The sequence below is a fragment of the Apis dorsata genome, unplaced genomic scaffold, assembly GCF_000469605.1.
Source record: "Apis dorsata unplaced genomic scaffold, Apis dorsata 1.3 scaffold_797, whole genome shotgun sequence".
In the NCBI taxonomy this organism is placed as follows: Eukaryota; Metazoa; Arthropoda; class Insecta; order Hymenoptera; family Apidae; genus Apis; species Apis dorsata.
Genome location: NW_006263938.1, coordinates 50,049 through 62,653, shown reverse-complemented (window position 1 = coordinate 62,653; position 12,605 = coordinate 50,049). Strand labels below are relative to the sequence as shown.

The 12,605-nt window shown below is 19.3% G+C and overlaps 3 protein-coding genes across 9 annotated transcripts in view; 1 reads left to right on the top strand and 2 right to left on the bottom strand.

Moving 5' to 3' along the window:
* Nucleotides 1-394, bottom strand: part of LOC102670690 (thioredoxin, mitochondrial) — a 1,936-nt gene extending 1,542 nt beyond the window's left edge. The window contains exon 1 of the mRNA XM_006622953.2: nt 344-394. The gene's annotated coding sequence lies outside the window, so the exon portion shown is untranslated. The remainder of the gene's footprint in view (nt 1-343) is intronic.
* Nucleotides 395-1,548: 1,154 nt separating this feature from the next.
* Nucleotides 1,549-8,327, top strand: LOC102682006 (kinectin-like). Its single transcript, XM_006622952.2, has 11 exons — nt 1,549-2,029; nt 2,084-2,185; nt 2,261-2,527; nt 4,025-5,649; nt 5,729-6,027; nt 6,112-6,284; nt 6,355-6,509; nt 7,363-7,452; nt 7,690-7,752; nt 7,849-7,962; nt 8,091-8,327. Exons 1-11 carry the CDS (start codon nt 1,549-1,551, stop codon nt 8,163-8,165), a joined length of 3,444 nt encoding a protein of 1,147 aa, XP_006623015.2. The 3' UTR covers nt 8,166-8,327.
* Nucleotides 6,353-12,605, bottom strand: part of LOC102681652 (cohesin subunit SA-1) — a 12,513-nt gene continuing 6,260 nt past the window's right edge. For 3 of the 7 annotated variants that reach the window (XM_031513919.1, XM_031513918.1, XM_006622949.2), the window contains exons 13-20: nt 12,271-12,575; nt 11,992-12,203; nt 11,714-11,880; nt 11,534-11,585; nt 9,709-9,744; nt 9,308-9,481; nt 9,118-9,202; nt 8,707-8,724 (exon numbers count right to left, since the gene is read on the bottom strand). In XM_031513919.1, the coding sequence (XP_031369779.1) occupies nt 8,707-8,724; nt 9,118-9,202; nt 9,308-9,481; nt 9,709-9,744; nt 11,534-11,585; nt 11,714-11,880; nt 11,992-12,203; nt 12,271-12,575 (1,049 nt within the window). Of the gene's footprint in view, nt 6,572-8,572; nt 8,725-9,117; nt 9,203-9,307; nt 9,482-9,708; nt 9,745-10,343; nt 10,724-11,533; nt 11,586-11,713; nt 11,881-11,991; nt 12,204-12,270; nt 12,576-12,605 lie in introns of those variants that run through there. The other 4 variants (XR_004151505.1, XM_031513920.1, XM_006622950.2 and 1 more) reach the window with 4 other exon arrangements.

Sequence of the window (12,605 nt, the reverse complement as noted above, 5' to 3'; positions counted from 1 at the left end):
TACAATTTACTTTTATTTAACTTTATCAATTAAAAAAATTTGAATGATAAAATTTAAAAAAAGCAGATTGCTAGATTTTAATAAAATAAAAAATATATAATATAAAAAAAATATATATACAATTTTTATAATGATTAATAATGCAGTTTTGAAAAATATATATGTATATATATTACGAATAATTAAATAATATTTTAAATAATATTTTTGCCTTTTTATTAATAAAGTTTATAAAAATAATTCATTCATAAAAATATGAAAAAAACATTTGTTACATATTATCTGTACAAAATAATTAAACATTATCAATAAATAAATATGATACACGTGGAACAATTTGTACCTTTCAATTATAAATTGTTGCAAACAAAGTATAACATATACTAACTACTTATATATAAATAGTAACTTACTAACAATATATATATATATATATTTTCACAAGATATTTCAAAGATAAATTTTTTGTTTTATAATAGATACATTTATAAAAATGATAAATTAAAATTACCAATAAGAAATTTTAACACTATATATTTTTTATAAATTATTTTTAAAAAATTTATTATAATTTTAGGGATTTTAAATAAAACATAGGGATATTTTTATTATAATATAAATAGATAGTTTCACCTGTGTAGTGAAGAAAGTAATGAATGTTTGAAATTAAACGTACCTTCGATAGAACGTTAAGAGTTTATCAAAAGAACATATTAATTTTAACTACAATTATTTTCACAAACGTAAATAAATAATTATCTTTATTTTATAAATCATGAAAGTATGGATTGAAATTTTATTGGAATGGGTAAATAATAATGATTAATAATTAAAAGTTTATAAGTAATTAATATTGAATTAGAAAAAATTAGATAATTTTCAAATAAATTATTTTCAATTATATTATAATATAATTATTTAATTGAAATGAATAGATTGAATTTAATTATATGGTAATGTAAAAATATTCTTAAATATTTCTATTGTGAATGTAAAATGTTAATAAATTTTTATTTATAAATAAATTCATTATACGAACTTTACTTTATTTTAACAAAATTAATATTTTCAGCTAAATTCTTTAGATGTATCAGAAACAATTATTAAAGATTTAAAAGATTTAAATAATGGAAAATTTTATAAAAAATTAATAGAATTATTGTAAGTAATTGTAATATTATTGTAATATTTTATATATTTTAAGTTTTTATGAATGTTATAATGAAATGTTATAAATTTATTATTACAATGTTATAAAACTTTTTTTAAAGAAGTAATCTATTCATATAATACATTAAAATATATTTATTTCATAAGTATTCATATATAAAATATTTAAGTAAAATATATTTTATTTTATAGTCAATGGAAAGGTATTAAAAATTGTTTAGATACAGAAAATATCATAATAAAATTTTTACAAGGTATGTTAATAGATTACAAATATTATATATTTTGTATATATATTCATAAGAATATATTATATATTTTTTATATTTTATAGATGAATATCCAAAATATAATTTTGATGATAAAAATTTGGATGAAATGGAACACATCTATATTGCATCATTATTTTTATTACATGTATCTCAAGAACCATTATTTTATCATCCAATGTGTATTAATTTGCAACATGAAACACAACTTAAAATTAAATCATTTCTTGAAATGGTTATTCCATATGGTAAAAATATAAATAGAGAAATATTAAGAGAAATAATTACTGAAGTAGAAACTGATATACCAAAAACACCTGTAACACTAAGAAAAAAAACTCTTAAGGATTTTTTTAATTCTCCTGTAACATGGTCTGCTCAAACTCATAAATTATTGAATGAAAAAAATAAAGAATTGAGAATGTTGAAAACTGAATTAGAAGTAGAAAGATTTGAAAAAGCTGATTTACAGGAGGATTTACGAATTCAACAGAATAAAGTACAAAATCTACAAAAAAAATTAGAAGAAAAGACTGTGGAAATAAAAGCATTAAAAGAAGAAAAAATTAAACCAAATACACCACAATCTTGTAAAAAGAATAAAGATATAATAGATTATAAACAATATTATAAAAAAGAAATAGATCATTTAGAAGATCAATTAATACAAAAACAATGTGATATAGATAAACTTGAAGCAAATAATGATACTTTAACAAAAAAATTAACATGTATAGAAATGCAATGTATATATTTTAAAGAAAAAGTAGAAAATTACGAAAAATCTTTAGAAAATTTACAAATTCAAGGAGAAATTAAAGACAGAGAATTGATAAATTTAAGAATGACTAATGAAGAATTGCGCATTCATTTAAAAGAACTTAGTAAAACAGCATTTGAAGAACAAAGTTTTGAAATAGATGGAATAGTACCTCTACAGTTATCTTCAACATCTTTAAATACCAGTGAAGTTTTAAGTTCTGTAATTGATATTCAATTACAAGAAGCAAAAGAAGAATCTATTTCATTAAAGGCACAATTAAATGCAGTAAATGAAAAATTGGAATCCATAACTCAAGAATATGAAGGTACAATAAAATTTTTAAAAGAAGAGATGCAAATATTACAAAATAAAGAAAGCAAATTAAATACAGTTATAAAAAAATTGAATAATGAAATTGAGATTTTACAAAAAGAAAAAGAAACTTTAATAAATCAAAATAAAAATTTAGAAATAGTATGTAATTCTCACAATGAATCATTGTCACATGCTGAAAAACTCAAAAATATATCAATTATGGAAATAAATACTTTAAAAGAAAAAATAAAAAATTTAGAAGAATTTTTAAACAATGAAAATATAAATAATATTAAATTACATACTGAACTTACACAACATAAATCACAAATACATGAAAATCTTGAATATATCCAAAATTTAAAAGAACAAAATAATTTATATAAAACTTCTATAGATTTATATAATGCAAATTTGAAAGAAATTATACTTCATAATTCAGAAACTAATTGCATGGAAAATAATTTAAATGATAAAACAATTACTGAACTTATAAAACATGTACAAATATTAATATGTAATTTTAATAAAAAATATACTTTGAAACAAATAGAAATAGAAACATTAAATAATACAATAGCAGAAATTAAATTAAAGCTTGAAAATTCTCAATCACTAATATCTATATTAAAACAAAAAGATGAACAAAATATTATAGAAATATCAAAATTAAACGAAATTATCATAGATAATACAACAAAAATTAATGAATTTACTAGTATTATAGAAAAATATTCCAAAGAAATTTCATGTTTAAAAAATACTGAGTTGCAAAAACAAGTTTTAGAGAAAGATTTATATATGTATAAAGAAAAAATAGATAAAAAAAATGCATTGTTAAAAGCTTTTGTAATATGTATAAAATCTTTGAAAACAAATATCCAAACTCTTGAAACAGAATTTTATTCAATGAAAGCAGATGTGTTAAATCAAATAAATGAATACCAAAAATACAATAAAGAAACAAATAAAAATATTTTAAATGCTTATAAAATATTATATACTAATTTTACTGAAGAACAACTTTGCAAATGTCAATTGAAAAATGAACTTACTGATAATAAAAAAATATTAGAAGATTATAAAAATGTTAATAATATATTAGAAAATGATTTAGTAAATCATAAGCAAATGATAAATCATTTGGAGACAGAATTAATATGTACTAAACAAAAATTAACACAATCTATACAAAATTTAGAAAAATTTGAAAAAACAAAAGAGATATTTCAAAATCAATATAAAAATCTTAAATCTGAAAATGAAAAAAATTTATTTGATTTAAATAATATAAATGATAAATTTAAAAAATCTCAGCAAGAAGTATGTAATATATTAGATCAATTAAAATTTAAAGATAAAAGAATTCAGAATCTAATTGAAGAAATTACTTCTTTAAAATTAGAAAAAGAACATATAATACATTTACAGATGGGAGAAGAAACTAAAATGAAAAATTTTATAAAAGAACTGGAAACAAAATTATTAAAAAATCAATGTCATTTAGATCAATTAAATATAGAAGTGAAATTAAAACAAGAAACATTAGAATTTGTGCAAAATGAATTTGAAAATTTATCAAAAGAAACAATTGCATCTAAAATAAAATTAAAAGAAATAATTATGAATCTGCAGGAAGTAAGAAGCAATCAAGATGCAGTTTTAAAAACACAAGAGAAAACTTTAAAAGAAAAATGTTTACAATTAGAACAATTACAAAAAGAATTCAATGATTCAAAGGAAATAGTTTATAAACAACTTGAAAATAAAAAATTATTATGTCAAAGTCTTCAAGCTGCAAATTTTGAATTACAAACAGAATTTTATAAACAAACAAAAACAATAGAAGAATTGCAACAAATAATAAAAAAAGAAAGAGATGAGCTTAATAAAAGTAAGGAATATTGTAAACTTGAAGATATAAAAAAATTAAAAATTATACAAGATTGTGAAAAATTACAACATTCTATAAATGATTTAAAATCAATAATTACAGAAGTAAATATAAAGAATGAAAATTTTTATGTTGATACTACATATAATATACAAAATATAAATAATGATGATAACATTGAAAATATTTTAAAAATTATAAAAACATCCATTAATGAAATACAGACATCACGTAAATTAATTTTATTTCTTTCAGACGAAAATACAAATTTAAATAAAACTTTAAAAAATCAAAAAGTAATTGTAGATAATTATGTTACAAAATGTGAAGAAATCAAATTGTTAAAAACTAAAGTTCAAGAATTAACTAATTTACAAGAAAAATATGAGCAATATGTAAATAATTTTATCGAGAATAAGAAATCATTAAAAGATTCTTTAAAAAATATTATAAAATCAAGAGAAGATCTGGATATATCTTTAAATGAATTAAAACAAAAATGGGATAATGTATTAATAAAATCTACTAATGTTTTTATAATAGATAATTTTGTGTGTGATGAATTAAAGCATATACAAAACAAAAAAATATATCTAGAAAATATATTATTTAAACATCATATTTATCATTTTCAAAATATAAAACCTTTACAAAATATTTTATGGGATTCATTTTTATGGTCTAAACAAAAAATAGAAGATATTTATTTGAAAACAAAAAGTGAACAAACAATAGATATTTCATCAGATATTTTCTCTAATGAAAAAACAATAATAGAAGCAGAATTACATAAAAATAAAACATTGCAAAAAGATATTGTTCAATTACAGAATGAAATAGATGATTTTTCAAAATTAGTTATTTCTTTTGAAAATAATTTTAAATTTAATGAAATAAAATTCCAATCTGAATCAGAGAAAAAATTACAGTTGCAAATTAATAAATTAAAAGAAGATAAAAGTAATTTAGAAAGTAAATTAGATTGTACATGCATAAAAAATGCAAAATTGGAAGACGATATTGATGAACTTAGCAATAAAATACAAGAAATGAAAATATCATTAAAGGAAGTAGAAGAGTTAAATAAAGAATTGATACAATTAAAAGAACAAAATTCAAAATTACAAGAAGAAAAGAATGAATTATGCAAGCGACCAAAAAAGGAGGATATTGATAATCAATTAAAAGATATTCATGATAAATATAAAATTAAAGTAGATGAAATTAAACAAAATATGGTAGGCATATTAATATTTTTATATATTTATATTTTTGCAATTATTATAATTATTTTATTTCTATAACAAAATATTACAGAAAACAGCATATAATGAACAAATAACAAAGCTAAATAAAGAACAAGAACAATGTGTACAGGAAAGATTGGAGTTACTACAAAAAAAAATGGAATTACAATGTCGCAAACAAGCAGATGAATTAAATAAATACAAAGCTCATGTTGCTAACATGAGTTCACAGCTTTGGAATGTTGGAGAGAAATTATTAAATGAACAGCAAGAAAAGGAAAAATTACAAAAGAAATTAACTGAATTGAAAACTAAATATCAAGATTTGGATCAAAAACTCGTTTCTTTAAAAGAATATAAAAATTTAAAGTAGAATTAATTTTATAGCATTAATGATTAAAAATTATTTTATTTTTTTATATATTTTATAGATATCGTCTAAATTTTTTTTAGATGTGAAAAAAAAGATTTATTAGGAGAAAATAAAGATATTTTACATAAAATTTCAATAATAGAAGAAAAAACAACATATGAAAGAAAATATAGTATTAGGAATATACAAACAATGGGTAATGCATTTAATGCGGAGGATGAAGAAGGAGAAGTATTTGATAATATTTATTTAGGTAAATTAAAAACAATTTATTAAAAAATTAATTTTAACTTATTTATTACTAATGAAATTAAAATTATCAGCTGATATAAAAGATGATAATTCTTCATGCGGCATTGATACAGATAGATTATCTATTTTGAAAAAAAGAAATGCTCTTTGCAAACCTCATTTAAAATCATCTTATCCAGCGGAAATGCAATTTCATCCTCTACCATTTACAGAAGAAGAAATTAAAGTAAGTAATTTTTATAATATGTATATTCAGGATACTTCATATAACTGGATCAAGTTGTAAATCTGAAATATAACACGAAATATAAAAAACTTAAATTTAACAAAATGATTTTAAATGGTGCATGATTTAATGCATATGTGTATGTAAAATTGGAAATTTTAAATTGAATATTTTAAAGATTCTAAATTCTAAAATTTACTATTATTTTCTTGAAACTATTTATATAATTATTTATATATCTTTTATTATTTTATCTATATACTATATATCTTTTTTTATTTTTTATATAAAAAGATTTAAAATCTTAATTTTATTTTTGTAAAATTTATAGAAAAAGCTAATTGCATATATGTTTTCCTTGTATTTACAATATATAATAAGTTTTATAAAAATGAATTATATCTCTTAAATTAATAGTTTTTAAATATAATTATTTCAATACTAGTATAAAAATAAAAAATGAATCAATTGTTATATTATAAAGACATATTAATCAATTAAAAATAAAGATATTGTGATATTCAAATTTTCGAATTGACTTTTACAATATATATATACATCATATTATATTCAAAATCATTTAATTTTATCTATTGAAATTTTTTATTTTTTATGTTTCAAAGTCATAAATAATTCAAATTATATATACTGTAATTATAATTTTGAATTCATTCTATTTTATTAATTTTACTTTTGTGTGCGTGTGTGCATACGATTGTGCGTACGACAAAAAAGATAGCATGCACGCACGCACAAACACATATAATTATGTATTATATATAATACATAATTAATATATTTAATTAATATATATATAATATATATTATTATTTCTAATTTAATTTAATTATAGTCAGGTTCAGTCCCAGATGAAATATTTAATGATAGTTTAAGTCAAAGTTTACTTCCTGAACAAAAAACTAAGAAAAAAGATAGAACACAGGTATGTTTAATATTCAGATAATAAAAAGTTAATATTTTTTATAATAATTTTGATAAAAAAAAAACTTATAACTTCTATCATGTGCTTGATGAAAAAAAAAATATATTATAATTATATATATATAGATGTATATGAATGAATTAAATTTATATACAAATATATTTCTTTTTTAATCTATTTGTTATAATTAAAATTCTCATTATTTTTCAATTTTTTCAATTATAATTTATTTTATAGACATCATATAAAAAACCTGGTCCTCCAACTCCTAGTAAAAATGGAGGGAGATTATCATTACAGGTATATAATAAATGAAAATAGTATATCTATATTACAAAATTAATACTTAATCTGAAATTTTCTGATCTTTTTTTTTTACATAATTAAAAATTGAAGGGTAATGAATTAAGAAGTCCAAGTTCAAGAATATTAAGAGAAAGAAACAAAGATAGAGCAACGACTACGCCACGCACATTGAAAAATTTATTCCTTTCACGACGTCAAGATGAAGTAAGTCATTGATATCATTTAAAAATAATATATTAATTTAACTTCTTTTATTTAACTTCATTTAATAATATAATACAAAATTTTATATAATTTATGTAAATAATAAATTATATTTTTTAATATTTTAGAATGTTATTGTTACACCAAGAGGTCGTAGAAGAAGTAGCATTTTCCGTAAATATCGTAATGTAAATGATAGATAAGTAATCATATATGTAATATAAAATATTTACTAACAATAATTAATATTAATTGTAAAAAAATGTATTTTCTTTATGCTTTTCACATCAGATTATATAATAATTGTATAATAGTAAAAGTAAAATATAATATAATAATAAAAAGTATAGAATATAACAGGAAAAGGACAATTTAAATAAGCAAATAGTATACAAAAAATATTTATCTTTCTTATATTATTTAGATAATTATTAAATATGTTATAATAACAATAATATTTAAGAATTTTATATATCGAGAAACATGAAAAATATTGTTTATTATGTTTATTATATTTAGTAAATTCAAAACAAGATATGTAACTTTGATTAATGAAAATAATAATTTAAAAAATGCAGTAAACTTTTAAAAAATGTAACTTAATAATGAATTTGTTATATATATAGTTTTAATTGTGATATCATTTGAAACTTACACAATATGACATGTGTTATAAACGTATCACAAATCATTTCCTTTTAGAATAGTTTTATCTTGAATGAATGTATTATTATTTATCATATTTTATTCGGAATCAGATTCCTGTAACAAAAAATATTTTATTAAGGAAATTATAATCAAATAAATATACATCAAATAGATGTTAAATTTATATAATATTGTATATAAAATTACTTGTTATAATATTAATATAACGATTGAATATTTGATAATACAAGATTCATTTTATTAGTTGAATTTTTGACTAATTTTATATTTTTTAATAATATAATATTTTTTTTTCTTTATGTTGTAATTAGATTATTAAAAAAATTTATCGAAATTTTGAAGCTAATCTTCAATAATTTTTTTAATTAATATTAATATAATTTAATTATATATATTATTATTAAAATAAATAATAATTAAATATTATAATTAAACATTAATTTGTGATAATTTTAATATTACAAATTAAAAATTATTGTAACTTACCATATATTGTCCTTCTACATAACGACCAGAATTCCTAGAAGTTCTTCTTAACTCTCTTGGCTCTATATTATCTTGACTTCTTCGTCTAAAAGAGAAAATAAGAAATTATTATAAATATATATAATTTCAAAAAATATCTAAATTTTTATAAAATTTAAAATTTATAAATTTAAAAATTTATCATACTTACGATCTAGATTGGATTTGTAATGTCTTAAGTTTATTATCTATGTCTTGAGAAGGACTGGTTGATGCATCTTCAATAATTGTTGTTGGAGAACTTTGCATTTGTGTAGTTTCATTTGTTTCATAAAAGCCAGCTGCTCTAGATCCACGAGTTATTGATATTTTATTAACAGTTAATCTGAAATAAATATTTAAATTAATAGTACTATAAAGAATATATACATATAAATTTATTTTATGAATGAACATTTCTCTATTTAAATGAAATCACTTTGTGCATATATTTTACAAAATATTACAAAATATTTTACAAATTTAATCCTTTTAATAAATAAATATAAGTTTGTAATCTAAGTTTGATCTATTTTTATGACTAAAAAGAAATAATGAAATGTAACTACTCACTGATGTTTCCTTGGACCACGTTTCTTCTTGTATTTACTGAAAGAAAAAGTTTTTATTGATGGAAATATATTGGAATTAATATCATAAATAAAGGGACAAAAATTTATGTTAAATAACTTTGAAGTCTCACACTCATCTTTCATATAATATGAATATATGCATATATTATGAAATTTCACATATGTACGTATATATTAATATATTTAATTATATTGAAGAAACGATGAATTGTCCAAATTAAGTATACAGAATTAACCCAAATATTAATAAATCAAATATCTAAAAACATTTTTATAATATTGTAATGATAATAGAGAACGGCGTGTTAAAAAATATAAACTACAAAAATCCGATATTCAGCAGGAAATGTGAAACAATGGGTTAATTCTGTCACATTTCCTGCAAATTTTGATAAGGAAAAAGTTCTATAAAAAACAGTATTACTTATTTACTATAGATTAAAAATTTTGATAACAGGATTAGGAATTCATAGGAAAAGAGGGTATTATTTCAATTAATATCACATATTCATTATATCTATTACCAATTTGTATATTATCAATATATAAACAGAATACAAAGTATTTTAAACTTACTTGGTTTTAAGTTCAACAGAACACACATCGTTCTCTATGTATTTTTTGTCAGGTGTTCCAAAAATATTTATATTTCATAATATCATTTTTCATTTTTTTATCTTATTTTCCTTACACTAGTTTTTATAGAAGATGAGTTCTTTAGTAGTCAAATTAGGCACCAAGAATAACAGATTTCATCAATTCCTCACATAACATTTGTTTTTTACATATTTAAGTATGTGTTTGATATTTAATTTGATATTTTGATAATATTACATATAATTCCTTACACTAGTTTAAAAGTTGATTTTAAAACAGGCACCAAGAATAATAAACCTCATTAATTCCTTATACAATTTTTGTCCCTTATATGATTATAATATATTATAGATTTTGCTAAAAACTCTAAGTCTTAGCTTGAATAACGATCAGGTAGCCTGCAACAAGCGATTCATAAAAGATTACTACTCATGCAAACATAACAATTTTTAATTTAGATAAAGATGCCAAAGATACTTATTAATAAATTAAGCATTAACATGCAATTAAGTTACAAATGTATAAAAAATAAAAGAGAACTACATATATTAGAAATTATTTTATTCTTAAGAATTTATAATTTTATAAAGGGGCAAAAAAAAAAGTAAAATAAATATGCTTATATATTACATTTCAAATTATATAATAAATAAATAAAATAATAAATAAATAAAATAATATCTTTGTATAAAATATATTTGTATATAAATAAAATAATTTTATAATTTTGAATAACTGACATATTTAAAGAATATCTTTTATACTTTTAATTCTCAATTTTAATAATATATTTAATATGATCAATGAAATACATTATAAAGTAGAATAGAAAATTATATTTAAATGTAATTTTAATTAAATTATATATAATTTTAGGATTTGTTAATACAAAAGCATAATGTTACTAATAATACTAAAAGAAATGTATACATCATATGTGCATCAAAATCTACATAAGCGTGTAAATGTAATAGATAATTGCAATATATTCTATAACTATAATAAAATATTTATCATTCATAGCATAAATCTATTTTAAAAGCAATAAAGCGTGTTGCAATATACATATAATTATAGATTAACTTCATTATAAATTTTTATAAAGAATCATATATAGGAACTACTTGCAAGTACATAAATATTCAATTTCTGTAATTATTTTAGCATTATATTATTCTGTATTAATTTGATATAAATACCTAACTTACCCGGAAAATTCATGATCAGAACCTTCTTCAGGCTCATCTGCTTCTTCTTCTTCTGCAAACATTTTAAATAATTGTAATAACAAATGTAATACAAAAATAATTATAATACAATTATTAATATTTTTTTCAAAAGAAATTTTAAATTTCGAATAATGAATAATATTATATTTATTTATATACCTGCTAAATGATCCTTTTTACGTCTTGTATATGCACGTTTACTTGTTACTGGAACTTGATCTGTTTCGCCATGTAATAAGCTGTTCCTATATAAAAGTAAAGGTTGCCAATCCTCTCCCCGTGAGGACGGCATTCCAGCTTGTAATCTTCTATCAAGAAAATTTAATCTATAACAAATACATATAAAATAAATTTAAAAAATCATTAAAATTATTAAAATAAAAAATATATTGATAAAAAGTTTTGATAATAAGTTTGATAAATAGAATTGAACCTACACCACTCTTTTATCTTGTTTAAGAAGTTTATTCGTAAATTCAGATAAAATTTCAAGAAAAGATAAATTAGGTGGTGGTCCTGTAGGATCTTGTTCAATACCATCTGGTGGTGTAATTGCAAAAAGAACACCTGCTCGATGTAAAGCAGTAATTGCCTCACGATTTTTTACTGCATCTAAGCCAAATGACAAAGCAAATCGTTTTGCAAGTTCCTAAAAATATTAACATTTATATTTCAATATATATTTAATTATAAATAAATTATATATATAAACAAACCTTAATTGCAGTAAATTCTTCACTATTTCTATTAACTTTTCCTTTCTCTGCTACTATTTCATTATATAAAATATTTAAACTATGTTGCATAGTTAAAGCACAATTTGTTTTATTAATATCTCTTGCTTTTCCTAATGTAGTTTTAATAATATCACCATAATCATTATAATATTTCACATAATGTTTAAAAACATCAGCTGCTGCTTTTGTGGGTATCATGTTATATACAATTAACTTACAATAACCAGCTAAAAAATTTCTTCTTTTATGTAATTCTTCGATTTTTGAATGTTCATCATGTTCATCTAAATATATTGCATATATTTTATTATTAA

Bases quoted from the DNA above. Each gene is read 5' to 3' on its own strand.
- LOC102682006 (XM_006622952.2), top strand. From the start codon at position 1,549: ATGGAACACATCTATATTGCATCATTATTTTTATTACATGTATCTCAA. The intron at 5,650-5,728 runs GTAGGCATATTA...AAAATATTACAG, and splicing joins ATGAAATTAAACAAAATATG to AAAACAGCATATAATGAACA. The intron at 7,453-7,689 runs GTATGTTTAATA...TTTATTTTATAG, and splicing joins AGAAAAAAGATAGAACACAG to ACATCATATAAAAAACCTGG.